The sequence below is a fragment of the Pleurodeles waltl genome, chromosome 8, assembly GCF_031143425.1.
Source record: "Pleurodeles waltl isolate 20211129_DDA chromosome 8, aPleWal1.hap1.20221129, whole genome shotgun sequence".
Classification (NCBI taxonomy): Eukaryota; Metazoa; Chordata; class Amphibia; order Caudata; family Salamandridae; genus Pleurodeles; species Pleurodeles waltl.
Window position 1 is genome coordinate 119,201,231 of NC_090447.1, and position 20,498 is coordinate 119,221,728.

The following is a 20,498-nucleotide window of genomic DNA, read 5'->3' on the forward strand; positions in this document are numbered from 1 at the left end:
AAATAAAGCAGGTGAAATGTTTGCCAACTATTTGAAAGTTGGATTTGCAGTGAATTAGGTAATCCTCTGTCAATGTCTATTGCTTTTTTTTCTAAATCCTTTTACTCCTTTTATGAATAATTATATGCTGGAAATGGCAATCCCTGTGCACTTAATGTTCAGAATTTCTTTGATGGTATCCCTCAACTGCTGTCACTTATTGATAAACTTACAGGTCAACAATCTGTACACTTCAAGAAGTAAGCAAAGGCTCCTGGTTTGGATGAGTTCATCTGAGGACTTATTTCTTTATTGTCTTCTTTCTGTGCACCCAAGTTATTAGAACATTTTAATTTGCTTATCTCTCACTCCAAAGCTAGTGGCTTGTTTCTGGAAGACTTTTCCTAACCATGATAAGCAGCCAAAAATCTATACAAAGTATAGGCCCATCTCACTTATCAATTATGCTTGTAAGATATTTGACAATAGTTTGGCTTCTTGTTTAGAATCTGTTTTTCCTTTTCCTATCAAATCTGACCAATCTGATTTTATTAAAGGAAGACTTGCTGCTGATAATACTAGAATGTTGTTTAATATTGTTAGTCAAGCCAAAAGAGGGAAGGCCTCACTAGTGGCATTGTCATTAGATATTGAAAAAGCTTATGATTGTATGAACTAATAAAATATATTTAAAACTCTCCAGTGGTTTGGGGGTGGACCAAATTCATATCACTTGTGAAACCATTACACTCAAACCCTTGTGCTAGTGTATTTGTTTGAGAAAACTGGATTGATTGCACGATCCCCCTAACTTTTTGCCTCCATGTTTCACTTTTTGCGGGTGTTTTCCTGACTCTGAAGGTGCCCTGGGGACAGCTATAAACAGTCCCAGGGCCTGTGCTCTGATTAAAATGATTATGTAAAGTGTGCCAATTATAATTGGCAGTATCAACTTACTTATAAGTCCCTTGTATATGGTAGGGCATGTAGGTTTAGGGACCCCAGCATAGGTAGTACACTGCTGAGGTGCCCAGTGTCATTTTAAAGGCAGGCCTGCATTGCTGGCTGCTTTTAAATTAAAGTTACTTTCATATTTGACTTTGGAATTACAAGTACTTCCAAAGTCTTTAACTACCTTATTTTTACATCTAAGTCACTCCTAAGGTATGCCCTAGGTGCCCCCAGGGTTGGGTGCAGTATAACTATAAGCAGAGACGTTTTATATGCTGCGGTGAGGAAAAGTAGCCAAATTTGTTTTTCCCTCATTGTAGTGAATGGGCTCCATAGGCTAAAATGGGGAGACTTTATTATAAATTACTAAAGTCCCAAAAGGATTGAATATTTCAAGTTTGGTATCACACTGATTGTTAGAATAAATACAACTACTTGCCTTTGTTGAATTTAATATAACTAGTTCAGGGAAAGAGTTTTAGAACTCTACCTGGAAGTTGCCAGCTTCAACTCTGTAGTGCCCTTCTCTGATTGGCCAACCTCTGGCAGCCTGGCCAGGCTGCCTTGATGAGGTGTATTGTGATTTGTGAGATATTGTGTACATCTGATAAGTTCACTGCTTCATGAAAGTGGAGTGAAATCTTATTTTTATGACGCTTGGTGGTGAAAAAGAATGTGCTTGATGATGTACCAGAAGAACCAAAATACAAGAGACAATTCTATAATCCCCAAAGAGGAAGCTGCTTAACTGATCCCATCCCTCGGTTACTGAATATGACATAGGTGACACATTTCTGGCTAGGACATAGATTTGCTGGCGTCTTCTTACCTTGTAAACATCATGATTGCCAAGAACGGCATCGAACAGAGTGTACAGGTCATTCAAGAGATCGACAACCTCGATTGGTTCACTGAGAGCTGAGATCGTAGTGAATCCAACAATGTCGCTGAAGTAGATCGTGACCTGATCAAAATATTCAGGCTCAACTGTGGCACCTGTTTTCAGAGCTTCGGCTACGGATCTAAAAGAGAGAAGGCAGCCAAGCAAGAAATGAGTAAACTGATAAATTAAATTGTATCTTTAAGTATCCATAGAATACTTATTGACGACATCTATGGTTTGCTTGAACAAATAAAATGATTGGAGTAACTATGAGACTGTGCAACATCAATACCTACAGATCAACATTGTGGGGCAAACTATTTGGGCGTTCAGGCTTTCCACCATTCATATTAACATTTGCCTGAAATGGGCCTTACTGGAGTTTATTTACATTTTATACTGAAAAACTAAAGGCAAGCACCTCTGCAGTGTAGGATCTGGCTGACAGAAGCAAAGTTCCAATACTGAATGGAAGCAAACAGTTAAACTGAGATCAGCACCTAAAGGAACATAAACAAAATGAAGAAATGGAAATAAAAACATAGTTCAACTGAATATAATCTGATGTTGATTGAGGGGAGTTTATGTTTGAGGCCTATTCACCCAGTTTTTATTTTATGGACCTTTGTTTTTTAGGTCGAGCATAGCTGTGCGCAAGCGCTGCTTTTCGACCTGTTGTAATCTATTCTGTGAGATGTAACCACGGCCATCTCATGCCCATTACTTTCATTCGTTCCTGGGCATACCTTTTAAAACTCCCTTGATGTCATTGGTAAATGCTTTCTGTTTGTCCTGTCTTGAGGCTCTATTGTTATGCCTTGCAGGCTGAGCCTGCTACATGAATTATTGCACGATTGCCAATATACTTTAGCGAGGGTAAACTACTTTTTTTTTCTTGTTGCTCTCCTTCACGCTCCATGGTGGCCGTGGCGCTTTGAAGTTTCGTAGAGCATGAACTCAATCGGCGGTAGTGGAGTGTTTGTCACACTGTTCACACTGTTACCTAGTCGGAGTCATTTCAATTTTGCTTTTGTCTCTCTCCTTCACGGTCCATGACTTTTAAAAATCCCTAGTAATTGGTAAATACTTTATGTAAAAAACACAGAAATCATCAAAGCGGCTCTACTAGCACAGCAGTAGAGCTGATACTTCAATATTCACAGCACTCTGGAAACTTGTCCACAATGCTTTGCTCCGCATTTGTTTTACAAAACATTTCTGCTTATAACTCAGCCTGTTGTGGTCCTAGGACAATGGGGCCTCCACCAAAACATTCAACAAGAGGTGCTCTAATTACTCATCTCTGGGTCCCCACACTAGGTTAGTGAGATCCCCACAATATTAACCCCTCCCACCATTCAATGTCTTTTTAAGCTCTCTCATGGCTAGAACTTTTGTTTTGCAGCTGCAAGTAGTTTGTGTTTTAAGGACATTGTTTGTTATATCATTGCAGTAAGCCTGCTAGCCTGGAAAATGTGTAATACACTACCCCTCTATGGGCTAGATATATAGTTACACTTCATTGCTTTCTGACAGCCTGTTTTCATGTGTTTATGCCCTCTAGGGGCTAAATATATGGTTACACACAAATGCTGTTTTTATTGTGGTGTTCTCTAGGGGCTGTTTTGAGTATTACATTTAACATACTACAATATTGGAGGCACTCAGAAACTCGCTACATAATGCTTTGCAGGGTATTCCTTTTACAAAACATTTTTTGCTCATAACTCAACCTTCAAAGCGTTCACAACAACATGCTCTTTCTGTCTAGATCATCTCTGGGTCCCCCCACCAGGTTAGTGGGGACCTCAAAATAATAACCCCTTCCACCATTCAGTGTCTTTAGCTCTCTTATGGCTCAAACCTTTGTTTCACATCTGGGAGTAGTTTTTGTTTTAAGGGCCTTGTTTTGAAATAATATTCCAGTAGGCCTGCTAGTCCTTTAGTTATGTGCTAGGCCACTGGAATTATGTGGCAAAGAAGACCAAATTATTTAGCATGAAAAGTCCAGTTATAAATTTACAACACCAATAACTCGAACCCAAGCAAATGCAAGACCTATTACATTGCAAAGGCTTGTTTTACTTCTTCTCTGGTTGCAGCCAACTGCCCTAGCTAAGCCACATATATGATATTAGTAAAACAATCATTGTGCTTAATTATTGTGCACAGCAGCGTGTCTAGCAGAAATTGGGAGTGCAATCAAAGAATAGAGCATGTGCCAACCACTTCTAATAGCAATAATTGGTTTTAAACTGCTTTTGTTTTCTGATGCATTAAATATACAAATAAGTGATGGATGGAATGCTTGAATTAGTCTCAATCTCCAAATACAGTCAGGATCATGCTAACAAGCATTTTTAAGTGAGCAGATATGAAGCAATGGGGGAGTGTTTGGTCCACAAAACCTACTTTTTGCCCTTCAAATACAAATGATTGAGTGGGGAGACAGAAGTCTTCATGAGTGGAAACAAATGTGAAACTTTATTTGGTTATTCATTGGTTTGTAAAGAGGTGACAATTCATTGAGCTTGCAATGCTTCCACGCTAATTTAGCATGTTGTCTGAAGGGGTCGTCACGGTATACTTCATTCAGCCAGTGTTCCAATTTCTTTCAAATAGAAGTTATTTGATCCTAAATGACCAGGCTTGTTGTGGAATGAAGCCAGGAGTCCTATATGTGGTGATGGTTTCCAGGGTTGTGTCTTGCCATAATTACGTGTTATTTCCACCCACACACAAAATTAGGGAAGTTAGCTTGTGGTCATCAATTTCAGTTTTTAATATTAACTTAGAGTTAATGTTAAAAATACGTTAAGCTGGCTGAAAGCCTTATTGTTCCAAAAGGATATAGCATTAACATCTGTTCAAGAAACTTTTGCTCTTCAAGTTCAAATTCCTCTCCTGAAGTACAATCGCTTTTGCACAAAACATGCTGCAGCATTTTGGTGAATGAGTCCATAGGATATTGATTGCTTCAAGTAATTCAGGAGTGGTACACTTTTTTAAAGCAATTGGGTCTGGCTTTTTCTAAACCCTCTTTGTTCAATATCGTATAAGTAGCTTCTTTTTTTGCTATAAATCTTTTTGTGAGCGTTAAATTATAAGGCAAAAACAGCTCTATTCTGTTCAGATATTTCCATGGCACATGGTTTGATTTTAAAACCTGCAAAGTCCAACTCAGTTGCATGATCGGTCTTAACTGACTTTGACCATGCTGGTGAAAAGACATGTCATTCTGCATGATACTGAATGCAGAGGATAAAATATTATTCATAGAATAAATGCAAGTCGACAATGTATTATGCCATTATCCACAACAGCCAATACCTTTTCCAAATTAGGCCTGTCAGTTTGTCTTATGCGTTCAGCAGCTTCTTGCTGAGAAATTTTCCAAAGGTCATTGTAAGTGGCATTTATGAAATGTTTAGAACGTGGTGATCCAGGACCAAACAAACATTTTTTACCTGCAGGTAAGGTGGAATACTCTATCCATTGCTGGCATAACTTTCCTAACCTATTGGTAGTAATTACCCCTGAATGTTTTGACTGCAATGGGGGTCTGGTCTGCGAGCTTTAAAACCAGTTGAGTAGTTTAACAATGTCCATTACAACCATTAGTGTTGACTGGCCACACTAACCACCTGTCTCAACCTCAAATTGAAGAGTTGTATGTACCATTCTATTTCATACCATTAAGCGTTTCTTTTGAAAGATTGGAAAAATGTTGCCAACTGTCAAAGCATGCAATGAAAAGGATGCTAGGTGTGTTCATATTTTTTATTTTAGCCAGACCCAGACAAGTATTTTGTTGCACTGTTTTCTTCAGAAAGATCATTTGTTGAGGTATCAGACAAGCTCTAATAAAGCATCAATGTCCTGGACTTGCCAGTGTTGTGTTTCTCAAACCAATTTTAAATCAATGTTTCCTTTCCAATATTCACATCTGATGTTTATCCTGTATTAGCAGTAGCAACAGGAACTAGACAAAGTTGAGCATCTGAAGTCCCCAGCCGGGTGAAGCCATATTGGTATTACTTCATGAGCAGTAAAGATTAATTCTAGCCAGTGGTCCTGGTTGGGTACCACTTTATCACCCACCCCATCAATGCGAGCAAACGGTATGTTTTGAGCACTCAACAGATGGGAGTATTTTGCTGGATATTTTTTAGGCAATGGAGTGCTACTAGGCAAAGCAGTGAAAGCAGCCATGATGTCATCATCCATACAATGGTATGAATGAGTAATCACAGCTACAACAGCAGTCTGAACTGCCACTTTGGCAGCCTCATCAACCAGAAAAATTCCTGCAATTTGCACTCAATGTATGAATTACATGAGCCCAGGGCAAGCAATCTTTAAAAAAACACCACTTTTGCCCAAAACAATCTATGCTTGATAGCGTTTCCTTTAGAATCTCTGAATTCTCTCAGGTACCAATACTGTACATTTTCATTAAAAGACTGTACACAATAGTATAAATCACACACTCTGAGTGTGGGGAATTCAGGATCCGTATTCTCCAGTGCCAAAACTGAAGCTTTCAATTCAGCCAACTGAGGGTACAATTCCCCAAAAATTGTATAATTGTTTTTGTGCATGAAACACTCCATATTTCATGACACCGTGTACTGCAGCACACGCAGCTGAGCATCTTTGTTTAGTGTCCACAGTGGGCTGAGCTGAACTATCAGCGTCTGTTATGTAATCATACTGATCAAGAGGCTAAATGTCACTGGGCACAGGGTGTTCTTGTTCATACTGGAGGAATTCTTATGTTTGCAAAGTAGGGTCGAAGACATAGTCAACATCAGTAGGTGTTAAGGGGATGATCAATTATATCCATAATGGATGTAAGGCTTTCGTGTTAGGAATTCTTGCCTTGGTGACAGCCTCTAAGGCTGGAATGGGAGTTATCAAAAGTATGCATTTCCCCTGAGCGATCTTTTCTTTATAACAGCTGTCTCAACTGTAGTCAGTATTATTTCTATCAACACAAAACATATTTCAGCATTAGAGTATAAATGTGATTTATAAACAATCAGTAGAGTATCACCCTCATCAAAGGTGACATATGCGTAACCCGCAATTGTGTGGATCATCAAGTTAGTTGTGTTGCCACAAATGTGTAGGTGTCTGGATGCAAGCATGTCAGTTTGCAGTGTTCTGAGGATCTCTGTGTATTCTTATGTCCAATGTGTACTGGAGAAATCAGGACAAATTAATTTGTAAAATGGTTTACCCATTGAGCATAATCTAATATGTGATAGGATAGTGATTGTAGATTTTTAATTGTGTTTGGTGGTTGCAAGAAAGCACATTTCTCCAAGAAATGTAGTACAAGACTTTGCCTTTGTTTGATAAATCGTATCCCAAAAACAAGATACTGAGAGAAGCAATTTTGTTTTTTTGAAAATTGTATTGCTAGCAATTTTCAGCAAATCCCAAAATTATGCTATCTACTGTATGTTTTCTAGTCATTGTCCATGAGGTAGATGTCATGAATGTAGAACAATGGTTCTGAGTCAATTTCTCCTAGAATTGACATTACTAGGGCAGCAAGCAGCACTGGACTATTCTTATACCTCTGGGGGAGTCAACAGAATGTTCCCTGAAACCCTAATGCACTAAACTCCAAAAGGTCTCTGCTTTCAGGCGCCATGTTTTGGCAGAAAAAAACATTTGAAATGTCAAATGTTGTTTAATATTTTCTTATGGACAATATTGTTCATTAAGGCCCTAGTGTGGGAATTTTGAATTACAAAAGTGTGTGTATGATTGTTTAAATGTCTATTGCCTCAGACTATGCGATAGGAATTATCTGGTTTCGTTACAGGAAAAAGTGGATTACTCGTGGGGGATATACAGCGCTCAGTCATGTCTTGATACTTTAATTGTGAGAGAATCTCTCATACCGGGCCTTTGGCTTCATGTTTTATTGGATATTGGAGTTGCACTTGCAGGCTGGAGTATATAGGTATGCAGAGAATCCTTACACCAACCTACATAATTGAGATATAATGCCAGGGCTTGTGCAAGAGCCCATTCTGCGGCATACACTTGTTTGACAGCTTCAGGAATAAGAACACAGAAGGAAAGTATAATTACATTCTCTCCTTGTGGGACTTTTCTAACAAATTCTAGTGGCCAATCTACTTCAGCCAAGTGAATGTCATAGTGATGGTTACATTTTCCCGGAATATTAGTTTAATAGTACGCAGTATGTCACCCTCAATTTGGATGACCAAATCATAAAGTCTGTCAGGAGGCTAATCCGCTGATCAACTTGAATACATTCCTTTGTTGCACTCGAAACCAGAAACTCTTGAAGATTCCAGAGAACTATCTTGACCTCTGCTGTGCTGTCTAGCAGTGTCATTGCCCACGTCCTTAATATGTGTGGCATATTTAGTGGAAATACCTGCCACTTTCTTCTTTTTAAATTGGGGTTTTTGGTGCAGAAGTTTCTCTTCCCTTTTTATGATGATGTCAGATTAGACTTGTGAGTAAATTTTCAGTTTCACTTATTCTCATGCATGTGTTCGCTTCTTCCCCTCTCTCTGAACGTTTGTCAGGTGAGCCCTAAAAAGAATGAGAAGGATGTATATCAGTATACTAATACCTCTCAGACTGTTCAAATGCATCATGGTTAAGCAAACTATAAGTTTTCTCAGTGGACTCCAGTTGTGGAGATCCAGTCCCTGTTTTTGTTGTTTCCTTTTTTTTGTCCCAGCATTTTTAGAAGAATCAGTTGCCTCTTTCGTATCATCTGATTCAGATCTGCCTTTAAGTTGTCCCACAGATAGGCCTGGCTCCCACGCTATCCCGACCTATAGATGTGTAGGTTTCAGCAATATATTAAAGTAATTTGAGCTCTTGGTCCACAATGGAAACTTGCATGAGGCATTGGTATACTGGCAGAGCTGCTGCCTTCCCTTTGATATTACTTAAAATAAATGAGGAAACTGTGGCAAAGTTGCCAATAAATTTCATCCTCAAATCCAGGGTAATGGCAGCCCCATATTCATTTTGAATCTGCTTTAGCACTTCAGGCAAAACAGCAATGGATGGCACAATTTTCTTCAGGGGGAACCATACCAAGTGGTAGACACATTGTGAGATTACTTTGTTTTGTCTAGGAGTTCTGTATGAGGAAACACTGCTTCAAGCTGGTTTGTTTTTTGTGCAATCCAAATTAGAATTTCTTCCTGTTTGGTAGGAAACTTACCCATAATTGTGTTGATAGCAACAGGACTAATTGCAGGCACAAGTAACTCTGGCTGCCCAGCCTGAACAGCCAGTCCTGGGGCGATGGTCAGTGTGTGCATGTTGTATTGCATTAAGCGATGGTATAGTTAAATAATGTGATTATATAATGTTGTAAGTTATCAAGCATTTAATGCTCCCAAATTTGGATATGGTCTAACACTGGCCAGGTTGCCCCATCATTGCTCAGTGGATTGAATCTTACATGTTGGATTCGATGTGAAAGGTGTGCCTTAAAACCAGTTTTGATGTGTCTGAAAAATTAATGCTATTTCTAATTGTTGATAAGGCCTGTACTTATTAGGTACTGTGGCCTCGATGTATATCTAAAATGTCCTAGTTGTGGCATCAGCTGCATGAAAATTGACCCAAGAATAAAAAACTTCACTTCTATATGCTTCGTATGCCTCAACCATCAAGCTACTAACCCCACCCTTGTGCCACCAAATGTGCTGTAACAGTATGTCTACAATTAACAGGAATGTTATCTGCTAGCATAATTTTCAATGAATGGAATTCAAAGAAAGGAAAATACTACAAGTGGGTAACCCTTTTAAATGTTCAAGCTACAACAACCTTCAAGCAAAAATGGCGGTTTCCTATTCATTTCAGCAGTTTTCATCCCCAACGTAACGTCTTCCCCAGCCTGGTACCCACTGAAGGACTAGGCTGCACACAGAGCTGTAAATCACACATCTTTATTCCTCCAAATGTACCTGTGAACTCCAACTTTCAAAAGAAAGTTTTCATCCATTCTATTCTAGCGATTATATCAGACACTGATGAGTGGTCCTTGGGGAGCCAGAAAGATTCATTCTAAATCATGGAAGACACTACATCTCCCCCTTTGTTAAATGAAAAATTGCAAATTTTTAGAAAATCATGAGACAGACACAAATATCCACATGCACCGAAACATGTACAATTATATTGTTCAATCAATTTTCTTGGCACTTTGATCTGTTGACCCGATCTGGTTACTTGAAGCTGTAAACGGTCATCTTCAAAGTTGGAAGTCACCAGTGATGGTAAGGAATCAGCAACAGTCATTGAGTTTTGAAAGTCAGTCTTTCTTTCACCATCAGAAATCAATGGCTACTTTCTCACAGTCATGATTGGGGCGTTCAGACATGTTTAACGTATGTTGAGTGACTTTGGTTGACAGGTAATTGATTATGTGACAAGCCTTGAGTTTCTTTTCAACTCTTTTCATCTAGGTATGGAAACCAAACTTGTTCGCGTAGAGCTCTCTCACAATAACACAATGTCCTTCGTGAGCCACTCCTATCACCTTTTGTTGTACTCTCTCTTGAATCAGGATCCTCGATCCTCACAGAACAACTCCTGGTATGGATAATTAATCCTTGACATTCTTGTACTTTTGATATTCACCATCATTACTGAGAGGCTGATCATGCTGGTTCCACAACTGGTGTGCAATTATGTCTTTTAACTTTAGCATGTCACAATCATGACTCATAGCAGTGACAATCTGGGCTAATGATATAGCAAGTGGTGTACTTGACTTGACCATGAAATTCATGTAGGCCTCAGCCGATTTGGAAGGAGTGCCATTACACTGAATGGACGCTCTTGAAAAGTAGTCAACAGGATTTTGATCTTTTCCGTATTGATGCAAAATTGTATAATCGTACTATTGCAATCGTAGTCCCCATCGTTCAATTTGAGGAGGCAACTTGGCCTTTGGAGTGCAGAAGATGGTAAGCAAGGCTGGATGATCAGTCACTAGTGTAAAAGGCTTTCTGTTCAGGAATACCTGGAAATGTTTACTAGCCAAATTTTCCCTTTCAGACTGTGAGTAAGCACATTCTGTTTGAGATAAACTTCTACACCATAGGTCACAATAAGTCATCTTGCATGTGGGCCAATATGCTGTGCACGTATAGCGCTTAGCCCAACGGGGCTAGCGTAAACTACAATCTTAATGACTCTTATACATTCTTGTGGCCATTTAAAAGAAAGATAATTTTTGGTTAAGTCTTGTAATAGAGCACTAACAGTGGCAAAGTTCTTTATGTATCGTGAACAGTAGCTGGCCATTCCAATAAAATAATGCACCATTGAAACATCTTGTTGGGGTTCAGCATTTGTTAAAATTTCTACTCTTTCAGGTTCAATGTCCCTCTTCAGAAAATATATGGCCAAACATTTTCAGTTTTGTTTTATTGAACTCACACTTGTCTGCATTTAAATTCAAGCCTGCATCATTTAGTTGACTTACTTCTGTGAAGGCTCTCTCGTGCTCCTTCTATGTAGCCCCAAAAACTAGTATATCATTGCTGTAATTAAATGCATTCTCAACAGGTTGTATGATGCATCATATGAAATCTTGGAAAGGTTCTCCAGCCAATGACACACCAACACAAAGGTTATGATTTAGAGATTGGCAGACAAACTATTCCGTCACAATGGTGATGGATATCCTGTCCGCCGAAATTTAAATACCATTATATCTTATGGGATTTAGATTTTGATGGATAGGATATCCATCATCGTTGTGATGAAGTAACTCATCCACCAATATCTAAATCAGTCCCTAAGTCTCTTGTATGTAAACAAACAAACGTGCAGCAAAAGTTGTAACAGAGCTGCAGTTTTCTTCTACTTCTAACTGATGATAACCATTATGTAAATCAAGTCAAGAAAAGATTTTGACACCATTTAATTTCATAATCATGTCTGCAATGTGTGGTCCTGGATGTTGCTCTCGTTCAATTGCTTTCTGTACTTCGCATCTGTCAATGCATATAGGCACAGCTCCTTCATCGTCTTTATAGGCACTACTACTAGGGGAGAAACCTACAGTGTTGGTCTAGTGGAACATTAAATAATCTCATGCTTAAGTAATTATTCAAGTTCTTTTCCAACAGCTTCTTGTAAATGAAAAACAACTTTTCTATGTTTCAGAACAACAGGGTGGACATCCTCATTAAAATGCAGTTTTACTTTCAAAATCTTTAACGTTCCTAAACCCTGAAACAATGAAGGGAATTGACTTGCTATTTAATGATGCGCATTCATGTTGTAATTCACTGAAATCACTCCCACCTCAGCAATCATGTTAAAACTCAGCAAGCAGGCACTTGCTGCTGTACCGTGAAGAACCTGGATTGGTTTCTGGACTTTTGTTTTCTTGTGAACCTTTACTCTTCAGGGGTGTCAATCCAGCCCAAGAGTATACTTTGGTCTTTGACGACATGAGCTGCAGTACCAGAGACAATTCATTATACTTTTCTTCAGGCATTATATTTATCAAAGCACCGCTATCCATAATGAAAGGTATTGAACATCCATTTATTTTCAGTGAAATCTTTGCCCAGTGTTTGTATGATTTAGTTATTTTGATAGGTTGACTTTTCTATGACTGGCTTTTCTCCTCACAATCAACCAGTCTGACATGTGCAAATTTTTCTGATGTAAGCATTAACATGGCACTATCACTTTCATAACTTTCACTTATCATTGAGGCTGAAGAACTGTTTGACAATGATTTGAATGATGCTCAACTTCGTTTAGTATCTATTTGCCTCAACTGATGTCGCAGCTTGGCCTTGTGGGCACGTGCTGGACGTTGCCTTTGGAATGTTCTGGTGATCATTTTGTGTCTTTGACTCTTTGTTAGACCTGAAAGTCTTGGGGTGGTCTTCCCCCAACTTTTTCCCTGCCTCCTTCCATCTTTCTTATCTGGTTTTTGCTGCTTTTAGGACTTTGCACACTTTACCACTGATGACCAAATTGGCATATTTAATTTACTTGAGAGTCCCTAGTAAAGTGCACTACATGTGCTGAGGCCTGTAAATTAAATGCTACTAGTGGGTCTGCAGCACTGATTGTGCCACCCACCTAAGTAGCCCCTTGACCATGTCTCAGACCTGCCATCACAAGGCCTGTGTGTGCAGTTTCACTGCCACATCGACTTGGCATGTAAAACTACTTGCCAACCCCTAAACCCCCTTTAATTACATAAAAGTCACCCTTAAGGTAGGTGCTATGTAGCCTACATGGCTACTTGTAAGTTTTACCTGCCCTGGTAGTGAAAAACTCCCAAAGTCTTTTTTCACTACTGTGAAGCATGGTGATCTCATAGGTCAGCATTGGAAATTCCATTATATACTTTTAATTGGTAATTTCTAATCTGAAAGGAGTGCCATTGTCATGTTTGGTATGGTTGGAATGGTAGTGAGAAATCATGCTTACTGGTGAAGTTGAATTTAACAATACTATTTTAGAAGTACCACTTTTAGAAAGTAGGCATTTCTCTGCACTTACTGCTCTCTGTGCCTTACAGCCTGTCTCCAATCCACATCTGGTCTGTGCTTGTTGACAGCTATTCTTGTGCATTCCACCCAGCCATCCATAAACACAGGGCAATTAGCTGCATCTGCATTCATCTGCATACTGATGGGTCTTCCTGGGCAGGGAGGGTGGATGGGCTCTCAGTTACACTTCAAAGAGTAGTGGCATGACCCCACACAAAGGACTGATAGCCCCCCACAGATCTCCTGGCAGACAGGGATGGGTTGCAAGGAGTACTGGTGCACTTCAAACCACTCTTTGAAGTCTCTTCCACTTCAAAGCCACATTTGAGTATATATATTGGGTCTGTGACCCCCTAAAATCAGACACTTCTCGACCTACATCTGGACCCTGTCAGAAGGACTGCAGTGCTGTCCAAAAGACTCAGTTGGAATGCTTTTCTGGAAGGACTGCTCACATGCTTGTTGCCCTGCTGCCTGCAGCTCCCTGACTCTGCTGAAAGGACTTTACCTTTCCACCACAAGTGTTCCCTAAGGGCTTGTCAGCTTGCCTCCTGTTAAGCAGTCGCAAGGCCATCAAAGGCTTCACCTAAAAGAGAGAATCCATGAATCAATGAGCCAAAAAAAATCGATGTAGCCCCTGCCTCACAGCTGAAAAATCGATGCAGTGCTTGTCTCGTGGCTGCAGAATCGACACAGCGCCTGTTTCACCAACACTGTGTGTCTGGATTTTCCATGCATCATCCTTGCATGTCAATTCTTCATTGATCCCCCACTGCAGTGAGGAACCTTGGCCAGAAATCGATGCATCGCCTTTCCTGTGATGAAAAAATTGGCGCATCACCTCCACTGCCAGTAAGGAACCAACTCATTGTTGTTTTCTTTTGCCCTTTCTGGGCTTTCTGGGACCGTGAGGAAGCCCACAAGGGCTCCTCTGTGGTCTGTTTTTATATATATATAAGCTCCCTGCTTGCTAAAGCATTTCATCTGTGTCCCCTGCATGTGCAGGGGATAGAGATGAAACTCTGGATTTTGACAGCGGGACCTGCTTTAAAGGTTCCGGTGTCATAACCCAAAATGTTTGCTGTGGCCTGGCCTGGCTGCAGTGCTGCAACCAAGCCACAGCAACCAGCTATGCCCTGGTGTTGGACACGCCATGACATAGCAGGAGCCAGCCCGGGGGGGTGGCAGTCCCCAGGGCCATCAGTGGCTCCAAGAGGGGGGCCACATGGCCGCCCTCCAACATTTACATAGCCCCAGGGGTTGGTGGTCCCCAGGGAGCATGGGTCCCATAGGGACCCCATTTCTTTTTATGGAAGATTTGCCCCTAGGGGTGGTGGTCCTTGGGGCAGCGGCTACAGTGTAGCCCCAGGGGGTGGATATCCCCTGGGTGCAGGGGGGGCACGCAGCCCCAGCACCAAATACAGTATTGCCCTGGGGGGTGGTCCCTGGAGTGGGGGGCAAGTGCCCCATAGTCCAAATGGAGTGTTGCCCTGGGGGTGTTAGTCCCCAGGGCTCGGGGGGGGACATAAGCCCCCGATTAATATTACCTAAACACCCCAGGGAGGTGGTTGTCCCTGGGGCAGCGGAAGGGAGCCCTGCACCCCCCCCCCCACATATTAACACAGCCCTGGGGAGGTGGCAGGCCCCAGGGCAGAGGGGGGACACAGGCCCAAACGCATACAAATAATAAGCCCTGGAGGGGGGGGGGTGGTCCCCAGGGAGCAGGGGGGCCATGGGTCCCCCATACAGTTTCATTAATGCCTTGGGGGGTGGTGGTCCCCAGGGTGTGAGGAGGCTATGCCCCCCCACATATATTTAAACTAAAGCCCCGGGGTGGTGGTTCCCAGAGCCCTGGGGGGCCACGGGCCTCCCACATATTTTTAAATGGATGCCCCATGGAGGTGGCACCCCACCACCCCCATATAGTAAAAAATAAAAGCTCTGGGGAGGTGATGGTCCCCAGAGCACACTAAATTATTAATGCCCACTGGACCGGGCCCACCTTGGGGCCTATAAAAAAATAGAAGCGCAGCAGTCCGCGCTTGTTTTTTTTTTTTCCTTTTTTGCCACAAATTTGCAAAAATCTTGAACCCGCAGCAAAAATATAATTGTAAAAAATTTGTTTTTTGCTCTGAGGGTGTCCCTCTGGGACCCTCCTACCAGTGCTAACGGGTCAGGGTGTGCCTACCCTGGTGCCTTTTATTGTATTTTTACTTTTTTTTCAGGGACTCAGCTCAAGCCAACACTTCCTGGTTTGAAGTGTTGGCAGCCTAGCATAGTTGTGCATTTCCCTGCACGAGCTCGCCTTTGTTCGCAAATACTTTGTGAACAGAGAAATACAAATTTGAATTTTCCTAAATTAATTAAAAACTACTGAACAGATTTACTACAAATAAGCAAAAGCATGATCTGCATACCGACAGCTAGCTTTCTGCCATTTTTGGTGCAATTCTGTCCAGTGGTTCGGCCTGTAGTTGTGTCTAAAGAATCCTATGGAAATTAACATGGGAAATGCAATGTTTGTGGAGCCCCCTTTTTCTCAGCCCCTGCTTGATGGATCACTCTGAAACATCCCATGAGCAACAAGAATCACTGCAACACTTTGGGGGTCATTCTGACCCTGGCGGCCGGTGACCGCCAGGGTCACCGACCACGGGAGCACCGCCAACAGGCTGGCGGTGCTCCCGAGGGCATTCTGACCGCGGCGGTTCAGCCGCGGTCAGAAAGGGTAAACCGGCGGTCTCCCGCCGGTTTACCGCTGCCCCAGTGAATCCTCCATGGCGGCGGAGCGCGCTCCGCCGCCATGAGGATTCAGACACCCCCTACCGCCATCCTGTTCATGGCGGGAAACCCGCCATGAACAGGATGGCGGTAGGGGGTGCAGCGGGGCCCCTGGGGGCCCCTGCAGTGCCCATGCCAATGGCATGGGCACTGCAGGGGCCCCCGTAAGAGGGCCCCAAAAAGTATTTCAGTGTCTGCTTTGCAGACACTGAAATACGCGACGGGTGCAACTGCACCCGTCGCACCCCTGCAACTACGCCGGCTCAATTCTGAGACGGCGTCCTCGTTGCAGGGGCATTTCCTCTGGGCCGGCGGGCGCTCTTTTGGAGAGCGCCCGCTGGCCCAGAGGAAATGTTTGAATGGCCGCCGCAGTCTTTTGACCGCGGTGCGGTCATTTGGCGGCGGTACCTTGGCGGACGGCCTCCGCCGTCCGCCAAGGTTAAAATCACCCCCTTTGTTTGGAAACTTTTATGAAGATTCGGCAAACGGTGCCAAAGATATGGGCAAGTCAAAAAACGCTTTTCCTATGGAAACATGGTCCTAACTATACCTACCTGACTGCCAGTAGGTTATATATATATATATCATTATCTATCTATCTATCTATCTATCTATCTATCTATCTATCTATCTATCTATCTATCTATCTATCTATATATATATATATATATAAATATATTACACACACTAAATAAAAACATAACTATGGTAGACAGAAACAAACATCATAAATAGTAGGCAGAGAAACAGACATCGAATGTAATAAGGATTTCTGCTCCAGATAAAAGAAAATATGTTGCTGGACAATACCATATAATAGCATTATCTTTTAAAAAACTAAAACATCTTCACATCAGCTTTTGGAGCTCTGTATGCGTAAATGCCTGTAAATTCAGTGGTTAAACCTGTATTACTTACGGAGGTAACATCTGTGAAAGCAGCTTCTCAGTTTTCTGTTTTTCTACTTCTAGCTCTTCTGTTCGCTCCCTTATCAAGTCTTCTAGGTTACTGGAGTACTGCTCAAGCATTCTTAACATGGAGTCTATGATGTTGGTCTTCTTGCCTTTATTGATAGTTTTAAACTGACAAAGGATTAGTCTCATTACTTACTGCTTCCAACTTACCAACAATTAATTATAAACTTGGTAATATGATATACAGAAACACTGTCGTAATGCAAATACAGTAACAAACTATTTCATAGTGAACTGTACAATGCTCACTTGTTCTACAGATAGATTTCCCCTTCAGAACTCCTTTGTATACAAAAACAAACACAAAACAGAATGGAAAACACATAAGCAAAGCTTTCACAAACAGTCTTTAAGTGTTATTAGAATAAATGTTGAGCAAAAGTGAGAAGTTTGCATATTGATATAAACTATAACCTGTTTATTTTTAATATTTCTAAGTTAGCGACTAATAACTGAAGCAAAAATCTCAGTGTGGGGTTAGAAAATGTATGTTTTAGAAACAACAGTCCCATTGTCGGTGCACAATGATGCTTCTAATATAACCAAATAAGAGCCCCCGAAACATCTGTTTAACTAATTAATATGTTGTTGATGAGATGTGAAGAAACAATATTAGCAACAGACATAGTTGACGAGAAGACACACATAATAGATGTTGTAGGATGACACCCTTTCTTTCAACTCAATCTATGTGTTCATATGTTTCAAAACCATAACCCATTTTGTACTGCGCGAGGTCCCCGACTTGGCCTGTAGCCATGCTAAATTAAGATCACAATGTCTTCTTCTGATCTTCCCCACTGCTCAAAATTATGAAATCCTCACTCTGGTGAAATAGCTAACACATTGAGCACCCCTTGCAGAGATCTAGGTGGAACACGTAGGCGTCAGCTGTGCATCTTAATACAATAGCAATGGAGGGTGATCTACTTGCTGGAGTGAGCTCTGTAAAACCTTCAGGATAACGTTTTCAATCATGGTAATAAAGGGTCACGTTGGATTCCTGGTAGATAGTTCAAGGGGTTAATGCACAACTGATTGGTTTATCACCTGCAGGTCATAGGACTTAGTGAAAAAATAGTAGACCTGGGAAATATTTTGATTATGCCAGTGTAGTTGGAGTAATTCAGTAATTCCAAATTACTCTTTGTTGAAAAATTACCAAAAATTACTTGATTACTCCTGCTCCTGCTCGCATAGTTAAGAGTAATTTGAAGGAAAAAATGTTACTTCAAGGCCGCATCTAGTGAATGCAAGCAGTTGCTCATGCTCATTATTCTTTTTCGTTGCATTTAGTGCCTTTTCTTAGTGCTAAATGCATCCTTGTTTCCATTTTGGAAAATAGCGCTAAATGCCGTTAGTGAGTTGGAGGAAAATCCTTCCTTAAGAATCACATTTAACGAGCATGAGTGGCTCACACTCAATATTCATTTCTGTAGCATTTACCGCTATTACCGTAAAATACTTATTCACATTTGGACGTGAGGGGGCATTTTTGCGCTAATGAATAGCACTAAGCGTCAGATGTATCAAGATATTTTGCATTCACAAACGGTGCAATCACACGATTGCACTGTTTGCAGTGCAAGTTTAGGGAAACGCAATTTCTAGCGATTCCCCAAAATTGCAACTCTGAATAGGGAATCGCAAATTGAGATTCCCTAAATAGGAAATTGCAAATAGGGAATTTGAGGTTTCCTATGCACATGCATCATGCATTTCCTAAATGCAATTACCACAAATTCAAATTTGGTGGAACCATGTGCAATTCTTAAAATGCATTGAAAATTCATTTTTAAAAGTGGCATGTAGCGCACACATGCCCATAGGGCATATGTGCGCTTTACATGTGCACAATTTATTTGGGGGAGGTGCATCACAGGGGGCCTTCGGCCCCAGCACCCTTGGATTTGTATTACCTAAGTTGCGAATTCCTAAGTTGGGAAATGCAAAATCATTCACCCCTATGGGCCTTCAGCATGGGGGTGCATCTCTGTGGAAGTCAGGAGGAAGATTGTAAGAGACCCATCACCGAGGGACAGTGGGTGACACCTCAGTCTCTCCGCATATGTCAAAGAGGTGTTCTCAAATTTCCATGGGGAAGCTTCACTGCATTTCTGTACTGATGCCTCTGTTTAACATGCGTCTCATGCTTGGTCACGACCCTTTGATTTAATTTGTGTACTGGACTGGTGATGGGGGCTCTTATTACCTGTTTCATTCTTGACTGAGGTGTTTCACAACTTCAGTGGACACACTTTTGCCATTGACAGAGGCTCTCCTTTTCAGACTAGGTTTGGATGCAGAAATAACAACTAACTGTGAGTGGAAACACTGTTGATGTACTAGGCAATTGGACATTTTGGATTAATTACAAATCCTTATGTTTAGATGCTGAGAATCTGTATGAACAACATCAAATATTCAGTTTGCCCTTTGATTCTTTTGTGCTATATACGCTTCCCTGCTTCTTTTAATTCAATATGAATCTCTTCAGCATTGAGCAATATTATTGAAAGTTAAAGATGTTGTATTTTTGAGCTGATCTTATGAGGATTGTCACTGATTCATTTGTGTTTTAATTGTACTTGAGAAATCATATGATTTGATGATTATTTGAATTAACTTAATGCCTAGTCCATACTCTTGTCTTCCACTGCTTTCTACTGGGCTTCTCACAACTCTGAACTCCACACAATCATATTTTTGTTTTATGATACACTCAGACACGCCCTCCCTCAAAAGGCTGTCCATCCTAATCCAAAATCATTTTTTACTCAAACTTTCAAAGGAGGATGTAAAGAACTTTGAACAAGAGGTAATTAGAGAGTTTCTGGAAATTTTCCTCACTGACCAACAGAACAGCGGAAGACTAGGCACACTCCAAAAAGATCACTTCTTCTACTCCAGCCCCGTCCTCAAGATGCGACTGAATCGAAAAACGCTACAAACAAAAGTAAACAAACTACTTCACCTTCTATTCTCATTCATAGGAATACATCTATCTCTGCTTTTAAAAATGGTAAAGTTATGATTCAAGCACCAGGTGATATCCTTGCCCAGTCTAATTTGCAATTTGAGACCCTGATATACTCTCAGAAGATGCTTGCCTCCACCAATAGCTCTGTTTTACTTACCTCCCCCTCCTTGTCACCCCTGCACTCACTCCTCTTTTCACTCTAACACCTGACCAATTTCTCATCCCACTCACCCAATCTATTTCTCCACTTCTGTCCCATTCACCAGGAAATTTGAATGAAGATCCCTTGTCCCTCCTATTTTTTTAGTGGGATACTGTGACTCAGCAGACAAAAGGTTTTTAACATTCACTAAACAGGTAACGAAAACATCCTCTTTACTTTCAAGTACCATCCAGTACCCGCT

At 41.2% G+C, this 20,498-nt stretch overlaps 1 protein-coding gene across 2 annotated transcripts in view; it reads right to left on the reverse strand.

The window, feature by feature from the left end:
• LOC138249793 (retinal guanylyl cyclase 2-like) overlaps window positions 1–20,498 on the reverse strand; it is a 361,038-nt gene that overhangs the window by 69,822 nt on the left and 270,718 nt on the right. For both annotated transcript variants that reach the window (XM_069203899.1, XM_069203897.1), the window contains exons 13-14: window positions 17,059–17,222; window positions 1,760–1,952 (exon numbers count right to left, since the gene is read on the reverse strand). In XM_069203899.1, coding sequence (XP_069060000.1) covers window positions 1,760–1,952; window positions 17,059–17,222 — 357 coding nt within the window. The remainder of the gene's footprint in view (window positions 1–1,759; window positions 1,953–17,058; window positions 17,223–20,498) is intronic.